The sequence below is a fragment of the Ceratotherium simum genome, chromosome 9 (assembly GCF_057802395.1).
Source record: "Ceratotherium simum simum isolate JZ-2026a chromosome 9, ASM5780239v1, whole genome shotgun sequence".
NCBI classification, from domain to species: domain Eukaryota; kingdom Metazoa; phylum Chordata; class Mammalia; order Perissodactyla; family Rhinocerotidae; genus Ceratotherium; species Ceratotherium simum.
In genome coordinates this window covers 81,488,438-81,512,475 of record NC_141908.1, presented here as the reverse complement: position 1 = coordinate 81,512,475, position 24,038 = coordinate 81,488,438, and the positions used below count along the sequence as shown (strand labels likewise).

Here is a 24,038-nt window from a genome sequence, read left to right as displayed (position 1 = left end):
AAGAAAAGATGCACAGTGCATTTCTTATCACTTACAATTTTATTTATTTTATTTTTTGCCCCCAAAGCCCCAGTACATAGCTGTATGTCATAGCTGCACACCCCTCTAGTTGCCGCATGTGGGACTCGGCCCCAGGATGGACAGAGAAGTGGTGCCTCGATGCGCACCCGGGATCCGAACCCGGGCCGCCAGCATCGCAGCGCGCGCACTCAACCACCAAGCCACAGGGCCGGCCCCAATTTTTGTTTTATACTTACCAAAATACTTCCTTAGACTTAGTTAGACATAGATTTTTATCTTCTGTATCGCTCCTGTTTTCAGCTGTGTTACTTGACATGTGAAAGGCAGTATTTTCTACGTATATCAGCTAACAAAGCTTCGTCTACTTTGTGGTTATTTTCCTTTCTCATTTGGTTGTTGCTTTGCAAAAAAAAACAACATTGTGGTCAGTTCTTCAGTGATGAATGTTTGCTCCGCTAATGACAGTGTTATACCCTGCTGCTGTTTGTGCCTTTCTGCACACACGACAGTGTTTCCTCCACATGCAAAACCAATAGTGCACGCACCTTAATTCACACGATGGCAGTGCAAAGAGCCGTGACCTGCTTTGAGCGTGTGTAGGCAATGCCAACTATAATGACCGTCACCTGGCCAACAGCAGGTATAGGATGCCATTATTGTAAAACGCTCCCCAATAGCAGAGATATTAAAATGTACATCTTGGCATTAATGAAATGTGGTATTCAGGTTTAAGGGTACTAACTGAAGAAAGCTAGTTATAGTCAACTTCTCCTTCCTCACTGGTGCCTTCTCTGCCAACTCCCTTAATTGCAGCAGTTTTATAAAGCTGTGTCCCCATTGTCCTCTGTCTCCGCCTTGTCTCCCTGGCCCATGGAAATTATTGGAAGGACTTGTACTGTGTCATGATTCCCAAGTCAGCATCTCTGTCCCTTTCTTTATTCCTGAGCACAGATAGTCTTCCATCTCCCTGGATGTCTGCATACCTCAGACTGTATGAGCGTCAAACTGTGTTTGTTAAACTTTTCTTCTGAATGTATTTATTCTGCTGTGTTTTCTGTCCCCACTAATGCTGTCATCATCTCATAATCGCCCAAACCAGAAACCCTAGAGACATCTGAGAATCTATGTTCCCTTCATCCTTGCCACATCCAGGGAGCTGTCTGATCGTGAGAATCCTCTCTACAGGCCCCTGCCTCTCCATTCCCGCTCACATTGCCCTCGCCGTTCCTCCTGGATGGGCCATGGAGGAGCCTTCTGATTGGAACTGTTGCCTCCATTCAGCTCTCGTCCGTCTGTCCCTTTACGCGGCTGCCAGGGTAGTCAAAACCCTGGTAAACATTTGTCAGGTCCTGTTACTCTGCTCATCAAGCATCGTTCCCTGTTTCCTATGAAATGAGGTTAGCATCCTTACCAGGGTGTTCGGTCACGCAGGACCTGGTCCCATCTTCCTCCTGCTGACTTCTCTGTCTCACCCTCCCTTACACCCCACGCACCTGTCCCACCTGATGACTTGCCCTGCTGTTTGTCTTGTTGGTGTCGTTTCCTTCAGCCTAGAACGACCTTCCCCCACCCCAAGGAGTTAAAGTCCTACTTGTCTTTTAATCCCCCAAACTAAAAATAACTGATTTTCCTCTTGTGCACCCAAAAAAAGGTGTTTAAATCATTATTGCTGTTGACTCTGTACTGTATTTATGTATGCTTGTATTCATGTTTTTCCCATGGGAGAGTCAGTTCTCTGAGAGTGCAAATTAAATTTTATTCACTTTTTTATACTAGAGCACCTATCACAGTGTCTTTAAATGTGGGATGAACTATATGTATATATTGAATTGATTTGAATTAAATAAAAAATGTATTTTTTATTCCTGTAATTATTGTTATACATAGTTCTAGGCATATAATATGTTATAGGCATTATATAGAGTATTAAGAGATACAAGTATTTTTTTAGATTGCTGTTAGGTTTTCCCCAAATAATCTCAGCTTAAAAATACCCATTTATTCATTCCAAAGGATAATTTCTTGAGAGGAGATAGCTCCCGTAAAGTTCAGCACCAGCAGCAGAGGAAACCCAGGAAAAAAACCAAGCCTCCTGCACTTACCAAAAAACACAAGAAGAAGAGAAGGCGTGGACCTCGTCGACCCCAAAAACCCATTCCCCCTGCAGTACCCCAAGGGAACCTCAGCATGCCCACCAGCGTCTCACTGCCAGTGGAGGCCTCTCAGATCCGGTCAGTGGTGCGAGCATGTGTGTCCTTCCTGTGCTCTGTTTGTGCTCAGGGCCTCGAGCTTCGTTTACTGTCCTGGTGTTAGAACGAAGCAAGAAGCCATTCGGTCTGTCAGCCTAGACCTTGTAGTTTTCAGTACAATTTGTACCAAATATCTGACTGGGTTAGATATGAAATAAAGCTTTTGATTATAACAGAGAGCAGATGCTGAAATTGAGAATTGTCTATTCTCAGATTTGTCTACTTTAATAGAAATTTCGTGTATGTTTCAGCAGAAACATTCCATCAGAAATCGGATGCAGTTTAGTGTTGGCTGCGGTAGGCATTTCCACAGATGAATGAGGCTTCAATTTCAGCTAAATATTTCAGTTTTATCTGTTTATTTCATCCTTTTAAATTATTATTTTGACTAGATTTGAAATTCTACTAAAACTATTAAGACACACTTGATACACAAAATTGTAATTCATTCTACTAATTTGAAGTAAAAATATTATCTAGAAATGGTTGTCTTCTCTTAATACATGGGTAAAGGTTGCAGAAATGTGTGACTGCATACAGTGAGGTCTATCTTTTTGCTTTCAAATTTCCTTCTCGTAAAGTGGGAAAGGAGACATTTTGAGTTAGGATTTCCCGTTGTAGAGTTTCACAAACGTGTGTTGGGGACATTGGTGTGGAGGTAAGAGGAGAGGGACAATTGTGTGTTGAGGACCTTGGTGTGGAGGTAAGAGAAGAAGGACACTGTGTGGGGGGGTTGTTGGTGTGGAGGTAAGAGAAGAAGGACACTTGTGTGCGGGGGTTGTTGGTGTGGAGGTAAGAGGAGAAGGACAAACGTGTGTTGGGGACGTTGGTGTAGGGTAAGAGGAGGACAATCGTGTTGAGGATGTTGGTGTAGGGGGTAAGAGGAGAGAGACAGTCGTGTGTTGGGGACCTTGGTGTGGGGGTAAGAAGAGAGGGACAGTCGTGTGTTGGGGACGTTGGTGTGGGGGTAACAGGAGAAGGACAGTTGTGTGTGGACATTGGTGTGGAGGTAAGAGGTGAAGGACAGCCGTGTGTTGGGCACATTGGTATCGGGGAAGAGGAGAGGGACACTGTGTGTTGGGCATGTTGGTGTGAGGGAAGAAGAGAGGGACAGCCGTGTGTTGGGCACGTTGGTGTCGGGGAAGAGGAGAGGGACACTGTGTGTTGGGGACGTTGGTGTGGGGGAAGAGGAGAGGAACACTGTGTTGGGCACGTTGGTGTGGGTTAAGAGGAGAGGGACAGCCGTGTGTTGGCCACGTTGGTGTCGGGGAAGAGGAGAGGGACAGTTGTGTGTTGGGCACGTTGGTGTGGGGGAAGAAGAGAGTGATGGGGCCAACCTTGTCCTCTCCCCAGGAGCCCGTCCACGCCAGAGCTGAGTGCTGATGAGTTGCCGGATGACATTGCCAACGAGATCAGTGACATTCCACATGACTTGGAGTTGAACCAGGAGGACTTTTCAGATGTCCTGCCGCGGCTGCCGGACGACTTACAAGACTTTGATTTTTTTGAAGGTATGGTCAATATTTTGATTCAAGGAAACTGGGTTTTAAAACGAGTTCTTAAAAAGGGAAATAGTTTCTTTGAGATGTGTTTGAAGTATTCCTGCTCACATGTCCTGTCCTTCACTGTAGATAGAAAGTCGAACACTCCAGAGTGATCTGCCCTTTCAGAGGGGAGGGGTCGTGCGATGTGTAGCCTCGGTGTAGGATCAGTGGGTTGATGGTTTGATAGCTAGGTTTATAACTTTGTTTCTTTAAAATGAGGATTTTACATTAGTTCTGAACAAAGAACTAATGTAAAGATATTTTACAAAGATATTTTAACCTTGAGTTCCTTGAAGCCTTTTAGAACTTGTCCTGATTTTGATCCCCCTGCCGGTTCTTCAGTTGAGATGCACTTTTCCACAGTGGTTTGCTTAGTCCCGCCAGTCCTCTGGAGCTCTCAAGAGAGATCTCGTGTCCTCCTAGAATGCTTCTTGCACTATTAAAAGTTGGATCGTATTGTGGTGATTAATCAAGTTCCCAATAATAGATTTTTTATATTGGAAATGAAATCAATGAAGGCCTGTGGACTTCCATTTAATGAAAATTAGTTAGAAATGGGAGAAGAATGAAAGGAAAGGATTACAAAGCAATGCAAAAGCATCTTAACAGAGAACCTGCAAAATGAGCCACGTGTGCAGTGTTGTGCTGCAATGCGTGTGTGAGTGTCTTTCCTCCTGTCTTCCACAGCTGCCCTGCGGCGGGAGGAGTGAGGGTAGAGCTGAGCTGGACTCCTGCTCATATGTTTTCTGCAGATTAATACTTCACTTTTTCCTTCAGTCCAGTCCTTGGAAACTTCTCTTTTCAGCAGGCACTCTCTTTAATAGAACATTGTTAAAAGTAATTCAAATGTGTGGTTTTTGTGCCATGGGACAGGTGAGGGCTCTGCTGATTCTTGATGGCTTTGTCTCCTCAGGAAAGAATGGAGACCTCCTCCCCACTACCGAGGAGGCCGAGGAGCTGGAGCGGGCCCTGCAGGCTGTGACTTCTCTCGAGTGCCTGAGTACCATCGGGGTCCTCGCCCAGCCGGATGGTGTGCCGGTCCAGGAGCTGTCAGATAGAGGAATGGGGGTGTTCTCCGCAGGTACCGGAGCTTCAGGAATTCAGTCCTTGAGCCGAGAAGTGAACGCAGACCTTGGGGAGCTGTTGAATGGGCGTATAGTCCATGATAATTTCTCTAGTCTCGAGCTGGACGAGAGCCTGCTCCGTTCTGCCACCTTGTCTAACCCACCCACCCCCCTGGCAGGGCAGATTCAGGGGCAGTTCTCCGCCCCAGCCAGCGTCGGCCTTACTTCTGCCACTCTGATCAGCCAGGGTGCCCTCGGGGAGAGAGCCTTCCCAGGACAGTTTCACGGACTTCATGACGGCAGCCATGCCTCCCAGAGGCCACATCCTGCCCAGCTGCTGAGCAAGGCAGATGACCTAATCACCTCACGACAGCAATACAGCAGTGACCATTCGCACTCCTCGCCCCACGGAAGCCATTACGACAGTGAGCACGTGCCATCGCCCTACAGCGACCACATCACCTCCCCCCACACGACATCTTACTCTGGTGATAACATGGCAGCTACCTTTTCAGCAGAGATGCCCATCATGGCGCAGCACTTGCTCCCAGCCCAACTCGAGGTGCCACTTGGAGGAGTCGTGAACCCCAGAACCCACTGGGGCAGTCTCCCAGTCAGCCTGGGGGAGCCCTCTCCGTTCAGCAACCTTCTTGGCGCAGATGGACATCTTCTTTCCACGTCCCTGTCCACGCCACCCACCACGTCGAACTCAGAGACCACACAGCCTGCCTTCGCCACCGTGACCCCCAGCAGTGCCAGCGGGCTTCCGGGGTTGCCGCAGACCAGCTTCAGTGGCATGGGGCCTTCCGCGGAGCTCATGGCCTCCCCCTCTCCCAAGCAGCAGCTCCCTCAGTTCAGCGCAGCCTTCGGCCACCAGCTGAGTTCTCACAGTGGCATTCCGAAGGACCTGCAGCCCAGCCACAGCTCCATCGCCCCTCCCACAGGCTTCACGGTGACAGGTGCCACAGCTACGAGTACCAATAATGCGTCCTCGCCCTTTCCCTCCCCCAACTGAGCGTCTGTGTGTTTGCGGGCAGATGGGAACCTGGAGTTTTCTATCTTTGTTTCCTCTTTATCCTTCTTCCCCTTTTCCTAAAGAAGATTTTAAAAATAACAGACGGGAACTAGAGGGGGACCCCTTTTCCAGCTAAACCGTTGCCCCGCGGCGGACCTGGCTTCAGTGTTCACATGTGCTTTCTGCACTGGTGCTCACCCCTCCCACAGGTCCACCCGGCCCCGTGGTTCCTCAGTGGCTCAGCACAGTGACTGCGTAGAACCGACTTTAGCAGCAAGTCCTAGAAGTGGAAGATACCTCAGATTACCAGTGCCCTTTACTATTTCCTAGTATTCAGATCAATGCTTTCCATTCTATTACCAGGTCTTTACATGGGTGGTTCTAGATAGAATGATCCTATTCATTGAGTTCCTGTGTAAGAGACAGCAGACGGTGTGCAGAGGCAGTCCAAGGCTCTGACTCAGCACCAACCGCTGACACCACATGAGGCCAGGATTCCATTCCCAATTGCGATCATGTTTAGTCAAAAAGAAAAAATTGGTCTTCTGACCGCCTGTGTGTTTGAGTACGCCCACACATGTGTTTTTGTGCAGGGCAGGAAGCAGCTGTCCCATTGTTATTTTTTTACCTAATGAGTATAAGGCTCTTGCTTCTCCTTTCCCACATCTCACAACCCTGGTAAAGTTGGTCATTCTCTCCATGAGTTAACTAAGCTTCCTGAATGCAGAGGGTGGTGGTCTGTTTTCGTGAATAGCAAACCCTTTTCTGCTAAGTTAGCCCAGAACACAGACGCTGAGTTCGTGTCAGTGCTGTGGGCATGTCGTGAAGAGCTTGTGTGAAGTGACTGCAGGGTTGCTGAGATTCTGGGGTCTGCTGGTCATGTTGCCTTTTAGACACGCATTTGTTTCTAAAACCCTCTCTCATGGAATACATTCGCAAGATGTAAGTAAAGAAAATATTTGGTGTGAAATGCAGGATAGGTCAGATAGATTTGGAAAGAGGGGATCTGTGAATTCCTTGATCCATCTTTTGCTTTTGAATTTTTCATGTTTACAGTAGTGATTCTTTGGTAAGATTTGTAAAATGTTGAAGACGCTTGTAGGATCAATGTGCCAGTTGTGAAGTGATGTGTAATATTTGAAGGATACACATTTTAAAGTTTCTTTCAAAGCAGAATATGGAAATTAGATATAAATTTTACTCACCCTTTGGTACTTTTAAAATAATTTAAAGACTTAGGTTTAAGTTTTGGGAAATTTTTATAAAGTACCAGAATTTTAGGGTTAAAAATTATCTTGGGTAGTTTAGTAAGTTGGTGACTATGAAATGAATATGTGAGGTTTGTTTTACCTGCCTTCTGCCCCCAGCCTCCCCCAGAAGGTGGGACTAGATTTGAAAGGCATCTGTCCTCTGCTTTTGCTGGGAAGTTTCACTGTCCCCTGAGATGCCATTGGCTATTTATACCTGAGTCTAGTCTAATTTACATATATATATTTTAAAGATGAGTAGAGAGAACGTATCTATTAATGATGTGATATAATAATTCATTTGTCAGGGAATATTTGATCTTAATTCCTTTTCAATAGGTAAAGATTTGGATGTATTTTCCTACTTCCTGTATGTACTCTCCTTATGCCGTGCTAATTCTAACCAGTCCCTTCTTTTGAAAGCCTTTCTTTCTCTCCTTTTTAAAGGAATGATGGTGATCAGCAGGCATTATGCAGATTCCACGTGCCTGAGATTATGGAGGGGAAACGTCACATGACTGTATGAAACCATTATATGCCCTATTTTGTATTTATTGAAGTTTCTTTTTCTGGGCCAAAAATATGTTTGTAATATATTTAGTTTTTTTTTAATCATGATAATTGATTGGAAGATTTATTTTTAATAGCTCTGCCTTTTTTGCAGATTCAGAAATTTCTAAATTATAAATTATGTCACAAAGCAAAATTATATTTGGTATCACCATAAATTTCTATTCTGAATGGTGAGAACAGGTAATTTGAATATTTCTCACCTATGAACCTATGTTTGTAGGCTTTTTTATTTTAATGTACTGTAATGAAATGATTATGAGTGGTTACCTCTGCTCAAAAGTGTCGTTTAGTTTGCTCAACTTTTTTCACATCCCATTACAATCATCACTAGATAACTGTCCCTTCCCAGCGGTTCGAGGTCGTCTCCATTGTGTACTAGTGAAGGGTTGCAGCAGAGCAGCTCCTTGCCTCTCTCGTCTGCCCTTCTTTACAGCAAAGGGAAAGTCATGGGTAGTCGGTTTGAACTTTTCTGGCTATTTGTCCCTCTTGGTAGCTGCTTAAAATTCTTCAGTTATCAAAACTGAGTTTGCAGTAAGTTGCACATTTTATTGTTTGCAATTTTCTGTTTTATGTGCATTTAAAAACCCTTTTCTGCTTTCTAGTAAGGAGGCATGAAATGATCAGGAATGTTGCCAGTTACAGCTTCACACCAAAAACTTTGAGTAAATTCATTTTTGTTTAGATGCCCACGATGATAGCTGGAGAAAGGGCACCCGTAGAAAGTGCCATTATAGATTTGAGGAATTAGCAAAAGACAAAACTTTCCTCTCATTTCATCTACTTCAAAACACATATCTGGGCTTACAATGTGCTTTGCTCTTGCTGTTCCTTGTGAGTCCCCTTTTGGAAGAGACAAGATCTGTGAACCCGGAAATACCCATTATGTTTTTTTTTTTAGCTAATGGAGCAATTCTAGTCTATTACTAGTAGGTTTGCTATTAATATGTAAAGAATGGAGTGAACTGTCTTTTATTCCAAAAATTTGAAAATTAGCGTCTGTGTGTGTGTGTGTGTGTGTGTGTGTGAGGAAGATCGGCCCTGAGCTAACATCTGCCAATCCTCCTCTTTTTGCTGAGGGAGACTGGCCCTGGGCTAACATCCGTGCCCAGCTTCCTCCACTTTATAGGGGACGCCGCCACAGCATAGCCTGCCAAGCAGTGTGTCGGTGCGCGCCCGGGATCTGAACTGGCGAACCCCGGGCCACCTCAGCGGAGCGCGCGCACTTAACCGCTTGAGCCACCGGGCCGGCCTGAAAATTAGCGCCTTTTTAAATAGCACTTATGCTATAAGAAGGCAGTACTGGAATCAAAAATGAATTTTATATAAGGTCCTAATTAGGTGAAAACTAGCTTTTATTCTAGTATTTAACTCATGACAAATCATGGCAAAGAAGGTTCACTCTGTTTCTGCAGTTCTCTGGGACCATTTATAAGGGCCAGTTGGATTGTGTTAATGTGGTTTAATTTACAGAGTCTCTGCAGTTAATGGATACGTTCTGTGCTCCGAGGATCTGAATTCTGTTCTAACGTGTGTAGTTCGCTAGTGTGATCTGTAGCATCCCAAGGAAAGATGTTTTCTCTCTCTACGCAATTATTAATATTTTAATTAAAGTACTTAAGACATTGTTTTTTCCTCTGTAAAAATGGCTTAGCATTTTGCACATCTGGGTAGGTTATGTAGCTAGTAAATAATTCATAATAGTAAATAGCAATTACACTTAACCAACCAAGTGACAGACTATGCAATGGAAAAATTCTCTACTTATCCTCGCATAGCTTATATGGCGAAGGATTATTTTCTCTAGTAACCTACCGTGTGAGACATAACTGCTTTATTAATGACTTCCTGAGCAATTTCATGTTGGCAGGCAGTGTGGTGTGTCTAGTGTCCCTCCGTGAAAAGATTATAATTTAATGAGAAGCAAATAGTAGGTATGGAGATGAAGTTGGAAAATGGGGTTTTCTTCCTTTTCTTAAAATTATGGTTACAGTCTTGACTGGCTTAAGGCTAAAGAAATCTAATACTTTATCTTGGCCAAATAATTATTTATAAGATTTATTTCTTAAATAAGCCCAGTCTCTCAACTGCAAGTTAAGAATCGTCCTTTTCTGTGACTAACACTAAAGCTTTTCTTATCGGAGCTCATTCTCAGTCCGTGATCACAATCCGCAGAAGCAAAGACAGTTCTTTGATTTGGAAATGATGTCCGTGGTACACACGGGTGCCCTGTCTGTGCAGTTTTCTTCTTATATGAAAGAATCTGTATTTCTGTTGACCTTCACCATTCAGTTGTTATCAGTTGGCACTAGAATTTGAGCCTATGCAGGTCACTGCCATGCTGTCATCTCCGTGGTCCCTGCCTGCAGTCCTCCTGTGCCCTTGTATCGTGGGGGTGGTGAGGGTTGGTGGCTTCATCAGCAGTGTTTGTGTGGGCAACTGCCTTTTCTCCAAGTGCGTTCGAAAGGTTGTTGTGGATTGGTGTTGCAAGAAGATGAGGGTATTAGTAACACTAAACTAATTATTTAGTAGGTTTGAAATTCATTTAAAATTTTTTAGGTGTCTAGTTTCTTCATCCTTTTAAATTCTATTTTTAATCTGGTATATATAGAATAATCTAAGATAATTATCTTCTAAATAGTCAACAGAACTCTGCAGTTTAATGAGGCAATTTAAAGGATTCCTTGAAAGAAAAATAGTCATACTGAATAATCTTCATTTGTATCTCTCTCATCACCAACACCTACATTGCTCCAAGGATTTTTTCCTGACGAGAAATATATTTGCTAGGGGTGGGGGTGAGGGTTGGGAATATATAAATGACAGAACAGATTTTTTTCTCTCTCTCAATACATTGAAAATGATTGAATCTTCACTGGCATTCTATAGAAAGGTAAAATAATTTAATGACTTATTAATATCTTGAGCTTTATAAGCTTTCCAATATATTCTGGAGGGAACTAAAATGCATGTTTAGTAGCTTAAAGTAACATTTTAAATGTTAACTTTCAGAAGATTTGTAATAAAATACAGTGAAGAACACATTTGAATATCTGTTAAGCATTTTCCCTTGAACAGTGAGTTAGGAGAGAAGACGTAAAACATGAATGGATAATTCTCTCTCTCCTAAGGGCCGGTGTTGTTAATGTGAAAACTGTGGGTCAGGCTTGGAGAGCCTTGTTTCTCAATAGCAAGGATTCTTTCCGATCCAGCTTCCCTGTCTGCACTGTGATACGGAGCTGACGAAAGGAGACGTGGCACTTCAGGGAGCGAATTTGGCGTGACCCTCTTACCCCAGGTTCCCGAATCTTGGGAATGTTTGGCTACTTTGAATGGCAGAGTTTTGGGGATGTAAAGTTGGTCTGAACAGCAGTCTTGTAAGAGGAAACCTGTCTCTTAGTAAGCTGTGTAGTGCCGTGCAGCCCGCCTTCCTCTTTCCCTTCTGCCCACCCCCAGCACCGCCGTGTGTGCACACACGCACGGTCTGTTCTGATCCTGGCCTAGGAGTAATAGAATCCTCTTCTTGCACGTGTTTTTTGTTTCTGTTGGTTTTTTTAAGCTGGGGACCACTGAAGTAAGCTCTATCTATAGCTATCTATCAAAGTTCCCCTGGGAAAACTGTCAGCATGCAGTGCAGAGCCCAGTGCAGCTGAAGGCCACACCACTGCTTTCACGTGGGGAATAGTCCGATTTGCCCTGAAGTGACTCGCCCTGCACCGTTCAGGTGCAGCTGGTTCCAGCCGATGCGTGTGAGGTGACGGGGAATTGATGCTTGTGACGTGTCTGCGTCTGCGTGGAAGGGCGGGAGCGGCTCCTCTCCGCAGTGCTGGTTCTTTCCACTGTACAGTGTTGAGTATGTCTCAGGGATTCCTTGTGGAAATTAGGGCAGTTTTTAAAAGAAGAAAATAGTTTTAAAGGAAACTAAAGGTGACTCATCATTGAAGAGAGCGCAAGAAAGAGAAAACATTTGGTTTCATCGCCCATGGTGTCTTGCATAGGACTCTTCCTTTCTCCTTCAGCCTCTCGTCTCAGCTTCAGCGTACAGAACCCTGTCCCATCACGCACAGCTTTAAAACTTTTATTTAAAAACTTCCTTCCCCAATGAGCTTTCAGAATACTTATTGTAGATTTTAAGAGAAAAGGTATATTAATTTATGCTATTAACATCACCTCATAAATTATAAGTTTTATACTAAAGCTGTATTGAGTGTAATGAATTATGTTGCCTATGTGTTTAATAGCTAAAAAATTATATATGAGCTTTTTTTTTTTTTTTTTTGGCAAAACAAACTAGTGAAGCACCTTCTTACACTGGATCTGCCGTGTCGAGGTGTGTAGCTGTCCTTTTGCTACCTTGCAGGTATATAAAATAAGGACATCCTGGGCCTGGAAATGTAGAACACCTTTAGACCATTTATCTCTGCTCATAGGACTGTTGAGAATCAGGTTTCTTTAGTAAATGATCTGTGGTTTACACTTATGATGGCGAGAAGCTTAGTTACAGGGTAAATAGAAATACATAGATCAAGCAAGCTCCCAACTACTGCGGCTGGAATTGGTAAACTAAGTTTGTGAGACCTCTTTTATTTCCTATGGATTTGTCCTTTAATTTACAGTTTATTCTGTAGGTTGGTAAGTAAAATAGAGAAAATAATAAATCTAGACATTCTCAGTGTCTTATTCAGGAACTTTTTATCCCTCCTCACTAAGGAATTCCCACTGTGACTTAAAAATAGAATTGAATTACTTGTGTGCATGTATATATCTGTGTTTTTACACACATGCAAAAATATACATCGGGGCACGTGTGTGAGGGAGATGAATGTGTGCTTAGGTAAAGAGAGAAAGGTAACAATGTATTGTAGAAATATGAGTTATTTAGTTGAGGGTCTTGGAGTTACTTTCTCATTGTCTCTGTTGTATAAATACACCACATTTTTCATTATGTTGGCTTATGTTAAAAGGCTAGTTCTGATATCATGTGCATTTTATTTTAACCTTGTGATTAACTTATATGCTGTTTTTAAAGTGACAGAAACAGCAGGTTCTCAGACCAGCCTCTCACCTTTGAGCATAAAAATGAGAGAGAGACAGACTCAGACGTGAGCTGTGTTTGTCTGTTGGGATGATGGGACCAGAGACCATTTGAATCTTTTTTATGTTAATAATAGATTTCTTTATATTCTGAGTTAGAAAATATTGTTGATGGTCTTTTCTTGGTGAAGTTAAGAAAATTATAGGCCTTTTGTAAAGAATGCCGTTGTTGAAGGGGCTGCTTTGTTCAAAGAGTTGGTGGGATCATTTCACTACGTGTATTTCAAAGCTGGGATGATTTCAGTTATTTCCAAAATTTTTTTTAAAATTACTCAGTTGTGCTATTATTTATGAAGTTAGCATGCCTCCTACCCCCCCCCCCCATATTTTGGTTAATTATGCTGCCCATGACTTTTTGCTGATTCGTATGGAATTAAAAAAAAAACATTCCTACAGACTTTGAATTTTGTCATTTTGCTGTACATTCATTACTGAAGTATCGGGTGGTCTGAAATAGTCAAAACTAGAGTCATTAAATGCTCCAATCACATTTATTTTTAATATAAAAAGATCATGTACTTTGAAACATGTCAAAACATCTTCTGATAATACACCTGAATTTGTAGTTATCTCTGAAGCCTCATTCATCTTAGATATAGTCAAGACCTAGGAAAGCTTTGTATGTTGTTCTTTTTTACAGTTGTATTTTTGCAGCATCTCCCACTTTCATTCACTCTTGCTTTATGGATTAAAAAAAATCTACATATTTCTTGTACATATGCATGCAAATGAAAGAAGGGAGCTTGTATTGGTGCCATTTCTCCCTTCAGTTACTGGTTAATGGGATTTGCTAGAATAAATTCCCCCTGATTGAAGGGTGAAACTAGACCTTTTTGTGTATATCTGTACAGAGATGTGTATATGGAATGTGGTGGCACTTTGCTGAATGTGAACTTGCCTTGTCAATGGAAAGATTGAGAAGTATTATGTTTATTTATACATTTGTATAAATCTATATATACACGTATGTATATGTGTGTGTATAGATACAGCTATATACATATATTTCCCTAAAAAAAAGTGTGTGTGTACAATAGATAAACAGCCTTTATTAAGCAACATTATATGTCTATGGAAAATTCTGGATTATTCTCTAAGCAAGAGGAGGTGACATCAGAGCATACTGAGATGGAAGTCCTTTGGGTTATAGGTTTGTTTGTGGTTATTAAAGTAAATTCCTGTTGGAACTCTTCTTACTTGCCAAGTCCACTATTCTTCACTTTCACTACCTTATAAGTCAGTCTCTCGTCATTTAAAAATCACACTTCACTGTGTTTTTCCCCTTTATTACATCTTTTCTAGCCAGAAGCATTTGGCTTAAGCATATTTCATTAACTTCTCAGTTGTTTCTTTTAAAGATCTTTATCTCTGAAATTTCCCAGAAGATATAAGTTTTGGTAATATTTTCTATAGTAATTTTGAGAATTGGGCATTCATCTCTGTCTCAAAAACAAACAATAAACCAACATTCAAACAAGATTACTTTGAAAGTTTTACCTAGGTAATTTTGGAGTATTTTACTTAAAGTGAAAAAGAACATAATTATGATTATATGATTGATATTAGTGTTAGGTTTATTTCCTCGTTTTTTGTCATTAATTTGCCATTTAATAATTTGGTTTACTTTGTATTTTAATCATAGATTTGCCATTTTCATTGAAATGAAAGCATACAAAGTCGCACGGAAGCCTCTTGAATTCTATAACTCATTTTACTCGTAATGAAACTGCTGTAATGAAAATTTTGTGTCATGAATTCTGCTATATCTTCTTTTGACTTTTCTCACATTTGTGACATTGTTCTAACTTTGCTGCAGCTCCCTAGAAGACTCGCATCCCTATATATTGTGCCTTTAAAGCTCTTATGCACACACAGCCTGAAGTGTATACATACGTGTGGGAGCACGTGTACATACACTTTGGAATATACTCACACAGTATGTCTCTGGTATATATTGTGGGAGTGGATATATAGATACTCAAGGCAATGAATCGTTGCTCTCTAGATATATATGTATATAAATAGTGTTGATATACTGTATATACACATGTATATGTATGAGTTTTAAATGGCAATCTTTTACATTTAGCAAAATGCTGCCCCTACTGGAATATTGTCGCTGCGATGGCAGTTGTATGTAATGATTTAAAATACAGTATCAAAAAAATTATTTAAAGACCATTTAAAAGTCTCATCTAAAGACATCCACACGTTATTTATTTATCTTCCTTTTCCTTTTATTGTTATTTTTTTTTAACTAAAAGGGAGACTGTCATTTTAAAGATGCCATCTGTCCCATGAGAGTAGGGGAGAGCTGGAAGCTCCCTTGAGGAACCCCGTGCATTTTCCCCTCTCTGAGATGGAGGTGCACTGAGAACCAGCCTGTGTATTTCAGTTATGGAGCAATTCTAACATTTCCATTAGTGTGTGTCATCTCCATCTCCTGGGTCAGCTTCACTCACCAGTTTGCCTCTTCCTCTCGTTGATAAACAGTGATCACGGACATCGTTTTGCCTGGAGGAAGGTAACTGCTCTCTCGCTGCAGGGAAATAAATTGCCTAGTCCTTGTTCTGCCTTGTTCAAGGTTCAGCTTTGAGAGAGGCAGAGTCCTCACGAAGCTGTCCTAAGCATGTTTCGCTTTTTTTTAGTTCAAGGTCTTCCCAAATTTTTTTTTTAAAAAGGACTCCGAGTCTGCATGCATGTGACATAGATTTAATTCTTATTCCCACAGCTTCAGGTATTTTCATTAGTATATCAGTTTGACACACTGAACGAAAGAATACTAAGAGAAAGCTGTGAAGTATCTTATTTTGTGGTGAGCTGGCAGCAGGTTACATTTCAAGACTTGACAGAGAGAGAAGGTAGGTGGACAATCCTAAATTGTAAGACATTACGAGGACTGGGAGTGAGAGTCCCCCTGAAAACTGAAACAGGCTGGGGTTGGAACGACGTCACGTAGCAGCCTCGCTGGACCCTGATATCAGAAGCAGCCTTTAACAAAGAGCCTCTTAGCGAGTGTATGGTACTGACAAGAGGACTGAAGTACAGGTTGAAACCAAGTTGCAGTGGGAAATCAAAGGTGAGGTGGCTTTCCTGAACCCAGTCAGCGACAGGCAGGTCGCACAGTTAAAATCTCTTCTGACACAGTAACTGCACGGTAGCAAGGACTAGCAGTTCTCAAGCCCTCCTCCTTCAGTGTTTTCCTTCACCTTGGCACACATGCTAACACGCCATACATTAGAAATATCTAAAAAAAAAAAAAACACTGCTTAAAGGGAACTTACAAACTGAGAACCTTCTCTGCGTTCGTGTTGATGGTGGCTGGGAGCTTGGTTATATGCACAAAAACCTGGGGCCACTCATTTCTGCACAGACTAGGAGCAAGGTGAGGAGACGGGCAGGCTGTGGTCGCGCCCCCTAGTTCTAACGGAAATGCGCATTGGTGGCATTGGTGTGGTGTTGCTGGGGAGACCACGTTTTGGAAGGTGATGGGCTTTTGGTTTGTAATTTCCCTTTAAACAAGAAGAGGTGGCTCACATTTTCCATATATATCTCAATGAATGTACTGTATTACTGTTTTAAAAATTTGATGAAATAATAATTGATTGGTCTCCTTTTGTTATCTGGTCCTTGTTTAATTTGTTTAAGGGTTTTTGTATACAAAAGTTTACATTTTTATGTATATTTTTCTTGTGTAAAAACTGATGTAATATGTGTATAAAACACTGTATGTATTATCTGTATATAGTGTGACAAAATGATTTTTCTTTCTTTCTTTTGGATGTATTAATAATAATAAATCTTGCTGTGAAGTAGCCTTGTTTTTACTGTCATTTCCTTTGCCTGGATATTAGTGAAAGCTGACAATCCAGGGTAGATTTTCCCCCCTTTGTTATTTAAATAGAGTAAACATTTTTTTTATATCTTATATTTTATCAAGAACTGTCGGGAGATGTATTCCTGGTTCTTTATGGTTAGACTAACAATGATTAATACTTGTATTAGCTGCGGATCAATTAAATGCTATCCAAGGTGACTTGAATGTGGTATCCAACCTTGAAATCCAACCAGAAGTTGCATTTGAAATTGTTATCTGCTCTGGTGGAGGTTTTACAAGCCAATGTCTGTTTCATTTCATCAGAAGCCCCTTCTCTCTTCATAGTATAAGAACAATTTCATGCTGTATAACCAAAGTTAAAAAAAACGTGAAGAAACACTTTTCCTTTAGGGCATTGCCAAGTGCCTGTCTTGTTCTCCTTGGAAGTGAATTGTTACTTTTAAAAAAAATATGTAGATTGGAACTCTTCATTTCCCGTGCTGTCTGTTGTTGCTGAGGGATTTTGTGGTCCACATAGAGGCTAGGACAAAATTTGCAAAGAAAAATTAGTCATCTTGTAATCACACATTCCTTGTGTAGAGATTCACTGTTTTTTAATTTTGGGGGGCATTTGGACTTGGTCTCTTATCCAGGAATGTTGAAGATTCATTCTAAGATTGTCCTTTGCTTCTCTAAAAGAAATTAACATTTTGGATCAGAAACAGAGGCTGCAGTACTAGTGAAATGGCCAGCACTGAGGAATGTCATCCATCCATGTCTCTGCTTTTGAAATTGGCAAAGTATGAAGACTAATGCCTGAAATTATTTGGTCCATGTCTTCAGTTATATGGTAGTTCATTTAAAACTCTTCTTTTCTACTGAAGGACGCTTCTTTTCTAAATCTCTGCACACATGCACAAACTTCTGAGATTGTGCTGGTTAAGTTCTTGATTTGATTTTTAAAAAATAGCCTTAGAGAGACAAGCTTATTAGTGAAATGTTTGAATTGAGACAACATCTTTAAAGGGGTGGTGCTCAGAGCCTGTGGATTTCCAAGTGAAAATAGAAATTAAGTTTAGAAGAGAATATATTTTCTTAACGCTTCATTAGCATATCTCCAGCGCATTGCTCCTTCCTCATTAACAATAATTCTTAAGAAAAAAAAAAAGCCTGTATTATTTAAAAACCTACTTATTTGTACCTTTCAGCAATGTGTGGATCTGAACATTAAGGTGGTGTTATTTGTTCCTCTCACATAACTGGCTTCCTGGAAAATTCTTTTTTTTTTTTTTTTTTTTTTTTGGTGAGGAAGACTAGCCCTGAGCTAACATCTGTCGTCAATCCTCCTCTTTTTGCTGAGGAAGACTGGCCCTGGGCTAACATCCGTGCCCCTCTTCCTCTACTTTATATGGGACGCCGTATGGCTTGGCTTGACAAGTGGTGCATCGGTGTGCAGCTGGGATCCGAACCTGCAAACCCCGGGCCGCTGCAGTAGAGTGTGCGCACTTAACTGCTATGCCACTGGGCCGGCCCCAGAAAATTCTGTAACTAACATGTTGTGACCATAGTCAGTTCTTTTACCTACTTCACATCCCTGTGGTGGAGAGATGCCTATTGTTAGCACTCAGATTTCAGTCAAGCTCCTGGGAGTATGTTGCTGTTTCTGTTCTTCTATCTCCCCAGTCTTCTGTCCTTCCAGCCTTCCATTCACTTTTTTATTCACTTATTTTTGTTTTTGAGTGCTTTGTGTTAGGACAGTGGGAGACATAATGATGAATCACAACTGGATTCTACGCTCAAAGACTTTGCCGTGTGGTAGGAGAGAGAAGATGCGTAACTGTACCAACAAGGTAGACGTCAGGTGCTAGGAGGAATGATAAAACGTGTAAGTTCATGTCAGGAAGAGATGATTTCCAACCAAAGGAGAGAAACTGTCGTAGAGGAGAGGAGGTGCATCTGAACAGGGCATTCAAGGATGGGCAGTGTTTGGACGTTCAGAAATGGAGGAAGTATTCCAGATGGAGCGAGCAGCATAAGCAGGGAGGGTGGGTACCTCATGGTTTGTGTGAGAACAGGGAGCAGTTCAACTGACAAGTGTAGAATTTGTGAAGGAGACTGGTGAGGAATAGAGTGGAGAAGCTAATGTGGGTGAGAGCATGAGCATGGAGGGCTAGGATGGGCAGTGGGACAAAGAAGTGATGGTTAGCTGTGATCCAGGAAGACTAATCTGGTATTATAATTTAAAAGATTGGGGTTCATAACAGAGGTGAGTTAGGTGGAGGCCACTGCAATGGTTAGGCTGGTTAATGAAGTCGAAACTAGTAGCAGTAAAAATGCAAAGGAAGGAGGAATTCAAAAAGACTTGGAAACAGACTGATTAGATATCAGGGGCAAGGGAGAAGGAGGAATCAAAAGAGCCTTCACCCCTGGATTTCTGGAAGAAAGGTGGTGCTGGTGGTAGAAGTGGGCAGTGCCACTCTCAACACTCTGGTTTTGAGAGAGGCAATGAGTTTTAATACATAAAATTTACGTTGGATGCAAGGGCATCTAGTTGGCATGGCCAACCAGTAGTTGTAGTTAGGGCTCAGAAGAGAGGCCTAAGCTTCTGAAGATATGGGTAAGGAATTTATGGGCAAAGAGTAGATTGTTGAAGCCAGCTGTAAACAATTTTTTTAATTTATTTATTTTTCCCCCCAAAGCCCCAGTAGATAGTTGTACGTGATAGTTGCACATCCTTCTAGTTGCTGTATGTAGGACGCGGCCTCAGCTTGGCTGGAGAAGCGGTGCCTTGATGTGCGCCCGGGATCCGAACCCGGGCCACCAGCAGCAGAGCACACGCACTGAACCGCTAAGCCATGGGGCCTGCCTGAAGCCAGCTGTAAATGATCAAGGAAGAAGATAAGGGCAGATTTTGGAGAACAGCTGTATGTAACCTATTATAATATATTTACAGGCCAGAAGAGCTTAAATAATTTTCCCCGAGTCTCCCACTTGGTAACTGTGGAGCTGGTGTTCAAAGGCTTGCAGGCTGGCCTTCATTGGCCCCTAGGAGTGATAGCACTAAGGAGAGTCGGCCCCCTCCCCGACCCTGGCCTTGTGAGGTTCTATGGGTGTGCACTTACCCCTCACACTGCATTCTGACGACTTCTTGGTAGCCTCACCTTCTGGACAGTGTGCTCCAGCGTCTGTGTCATTAGCTCCTGAAACCCCAGCCCTTAGCACAGCGTGCTTGCCCGTAATCACACAGTAAACATTACTGAATGACGTTATGCTGAAGAAGTTCGGGAATAGAAGGAACGCAGATTTGAAGAGACTCGGAGGATCCAGTGAGAAGCAGTAAGGCAATTGGTTAAGGCTGTGGACTTGGGAGCAAGACTTCCTTGGTTCTAATCTTGATTCCATTGTTTACAAACTGTGATCTCAAGTCAGTCATTTAGCCTCCCCCTGCATCGGTTTCCTCATCCGTAAATGCGTGGGGAGGATTACACAACGCAACCCTTGTAAAGACTTAGGATAGTCTCTGGCACATAGTGAGCACTTGGTAAATTTTAGCTATGTTCATTTATGACCAGAGGGAAAGACTGAAGATAAAAACAACATAGACCAATTCCTGAAATCAGTGTCTAGGAGGAAGTGGAGGGAAAATGAAGAAAGGTTAGGTGTGGAGAAGGAGGATGGGGATAAGCAAGGAGCTTGGGCAAGAAGTTTCTGATGATAAAGGGAGCCTGATAAAGGAGTGCTGATTTTCATAATACGAGAGGACATAGGTAACCAACAGATGGGGTTGCTTTTACCCGATCAAGTTCTAAGATATTCTAGGATATATGCAGTTACTGAAATCCTGTTATCTGAAATATGTTTGCCTTTTGCTTTATAACTTTTTAAAATTCTCCTACATTTCATCTTACATAGTATAAAGCATCATTTAGTGGAACAAAATATATCATTGTATCCTGACTTGGAGAAGATACTTTGGGTTAAAAAGTATTTAAGAAAATAAAATATGTACCAAGAATTAGTAGAGGGTCCTTTATCAAAAGATGTGCGTGTCACCTGCTAAACTAAGAAGTAGACATTAAATCTAGAGAGCCAGACTATCTATCACCTCCACAGTCCAGAGGCCAAACATGGTGCCTGACAGTACTTACCTCTGTACCATGGATATTTCTTTTTTTTTTCTTTTAATAATTTTATTTATTCATTTATTTTTTTCCCCCAAAGCCCCAGTAGATAGTTGTATGTCATAGTTGCACATCCTTCTAGTTGCTGTATGTGGGACGCAGCCTCGGCATGGCCGGAGAAGTGGTGCGTCGGTGCGCGCCCAGGATCTGAACCCGGGCCGCCAGCAGCGGAGCATGAGCACTTAACCGCTAAGCCACGGGGCCGGCCCTTTCTTTAAGACTAAAATCTTCCCTCTCCTTTCTTGTCCTTTCACTTGCTATTATTTCTCCTTGCTGTTAAACATCGTGCTTGCTTTTCCCATGTCTACTCCTCAACCCCACTGCCATTTAGCTTTCACCTTGTTATCTTCCTGAATCTTCTTTCCAAGGCCGTCAGTGACCTTCACTGTCGTTCTCTGTGACCTCTCTGAACCAGTCAGCACTGACGACACTCCTTTGTCCTGCTTCTCCAGTTAATTCTCAGATTATGTCTTCCCTGGGTTCTTTGTCAGTTCCTTCTCCTCTTTCTTCTCCCTAAATTTGAACATGTCTCAAACTCAGTCTTCAGCCTTCTCTGTTGTTGTTCTCTGTACGTGAGCTCCCAGTGGAGGATGCCTCTACTGCCATAGCTTAAACGTTGACCTCTCTGGAGATGAACTCCAAACCCATGTCTACAGCTCTGATTACTCTCAGACTTTAGTCTCACAGCTCCCACTGCTGCCTGAGGACCTCTGCCTCCATTTTTGACCATCACTATAAATTTAGTTTGTCTAAACCCAAACTTATCTTTCCAGCTCTCACCCTGAATTTTTGCCCTTGTTCATTTGTTCACTCATTCATTCAGCAAATACAGAGACTCCCCGTCACCCACACTAGCATCTTCCATCATCTTGATTTCTCCTGTCTCCAGCTTTTCATCACTTGGTGACTGAACAAGCGCAGTAGTTTCCTGACTGGTATCCCTGCTTCTGACCTCTCCTCCCTAAAATCAGTCCTTTACATACGCTCACGCCAGATTGATCTTCCTGAGACATTCCAAAATCGGCCAAGGGTAATTTATGATTTTGGATCTGAACCTCCTTTGTTCAGTCTCCTTCCGTTCCGCTGTTGGAAGGTCCCAACATAGTTTCGTTGTCAAGGCTCCTCATGATGTCTCTTATAACCTGTTTGAACCAATTTTGTTGTGTGATCATCAACAAATGTTCTTCCCTTCACAGCCCCTCTCTTCCCGCCCAACCATCCCCACACACTCTGTGCACATGCCCCTCGTCCTGTCTGGACCTGTGATCACGAGAACTGCCAAGACCCTGCCTCTGCTTATCTAAGAGCTACCTTCTTTCCAGCCATCCTACCCTCAAGAAGACTCCCCACTCCAGAGAAATCCTGAGTCAATTTTCCTTGGCAGCCCTCACTGCCTGTAGCACTAAGTGACGCAGAACAGGCTTCCCTGACTTTTATTTACCTTTCTGTGTCTTGTGCTCCTCAAGAAGACCCAGCCACATTAGGATAAGGACTTGTCTTTTTAAAAATCTTATTGCTTGGGATGGTGGCCCAATGCGTAGAGCTGAACCTCAAAAAGTTGTTGCTCATTGTGATGCTAGCAGAAGCCAAATAATACATCTGGTTTCTTTGGATGGGGGAAGACAAGGAACCTTCAAATATATCTTGATATTCAAAATTCGTGATCTTGTCTGTAACACTCATTTGTCACAGCATATGCTAGATTGTCAGCATTTCATTTATATATGTCCTGTCTCCCTCAAAATATGTGCAGAGTATTAATCATTAAGAATGTGTACCCAGTGTCTCTTTTATTTAATTTTTATATACTGATGGACTAGCATAATGTATCTGAATTTTGGTATTGAAAGTATAAGGTGTTTTGCTGTTCGTGACTATTACCGACAACATTTCTCTCTAAAAATAGTAAGAAACCTGGTGCTATAATTTATTTGTATTATTATCATTTGTTTCTCTTATTATACTCCTGTTTAATTAACAGGCTACTTGACAAAATAAATTTATTACTGAAAAGTTGGCAGTAAATCTGATTTATATTAATTAATCATATTTTCCTGTTGACATAAATTACCAAATTGAAGATGCTCTCCTTTGGGAAGTGTTTTGGGTCTAAGACTAAATAAAAGTCTTGCTAGAAAATGCAATGAAACATTAAAATCACATAATCTTAAATTTCTGATAAAATAATGCTTAAATTACTAAGAATGGAAGCTATGCTTGATGCCATTGAACTAGTCTGGGAGAAAAAAAAAGTAAGTGATTTTTTAAAAGCATAATTTCAGTCTCAGAATAGTAGAAGTCTAAAAGTCTCAGTCTAAAAGTCTCAATTGCTTTGGAACAATTTCTTACTGGTGTGATCTGGTATGCAAACCAAAACACGTGTAGTGATTTAGAAATGAGTCGTCTACTAGAAACAGCACCGCTGTCCTGTAAAGAATGCTCAAGGGTGCAAGCTGCTTCTCTAAACTAGAAGTTTAATAACTAGAGGTTATTATTGGAAAAATAACCTCACCCTTCTGGACTTTAGATTCCTCATCTGTAAACTAAGAGAATTGGGCTAGATGAGTGGTTTCTAAACTTTGCTCTGGGAGTGTCTTCAAGGCCCCTCAGAGTCACGGGTGAATGAGCGAATGGTAGAGCCGACGGACTGCTGGCTCCATGATCCCCCTTCCCTTTTCATGGGCTTTTGTTTGAATAGTGAGTTCTGGAGCTAAAAATTAAAAATGTTTGAAAAAAAAAATCTTCAGATTATATAATCTCCAAGATTCTTTCCAAATCTAAAATTGTAACAACTTTTATTTTTGTTTTGGAATAGTGTCTTTACTATGAAGTCTAGAGTACTAAGATAACAACTGTTGCGGACCCCTTCTTTTTAATCATACTTTTCCTTCCTTATGCCACCAGGTTCCAGCATTGTAGGGTCTTCAGGATTAGGAAGATCCAAATTTTAACCAAGTCTGTTGAGCACAGTGATGAGGGGGCACCATGCTATGACAGAAACTCTTTAAATGCATCTTCTTGTAACCTAACAGAATAGTTTTCTCAGAGTATTTTGTGATTTTCTTTGTTAGCCTTTAAAAATTGTTTGTTCTGAAAGCTTAAGCCCTTCTGCCTTTGGTTTTGTTGATCTGAAGTAGCGTTTCAGTCCCGTGTGCTGGGGTGCCCTGGCCTCAGGCTTTCCTGAGCTCCTCGCTGTGATGGATCCACATCTACAAACCCGCACTGCCTGCGTGACC

General features: G+C 41.8%; 1 protein-coding gene across 3 annotated transcripts in view; it reads left to right on the top strand.

Moving 5' to 3' along the window:
* The window catches only part of INO80D (INO80 complex subunit D), a 70,582-nt gene extending 53,963 nt beyond the window's left edge, over positions 1-16,619 (top strand). For all 3 annotated transcript variants that reach the window (XM_087435686.1, XM_087435684.1, XM_087435685.1), the window contains 3 exons: positions 2,035-2,252; positions 3,624-3,781; positions 4,728-16,619. In XM_087435686.1, the coding sequence (XP_087291812.1) occupies positions 2,035-2,252; positions 3,624-3,781; positions 4,728-5,893 (1,542 nt within the window). In that variant the 3' untranslated portion in view covers positions 5,894-16,619. The remainder of the gene's footprint in view (positions 1-2,034; positions 2,253-3,623; positions 3,782-4,727) is intronic.
* Positions 16,620-24,038: the final 7,419 nt, after the last annotated feature.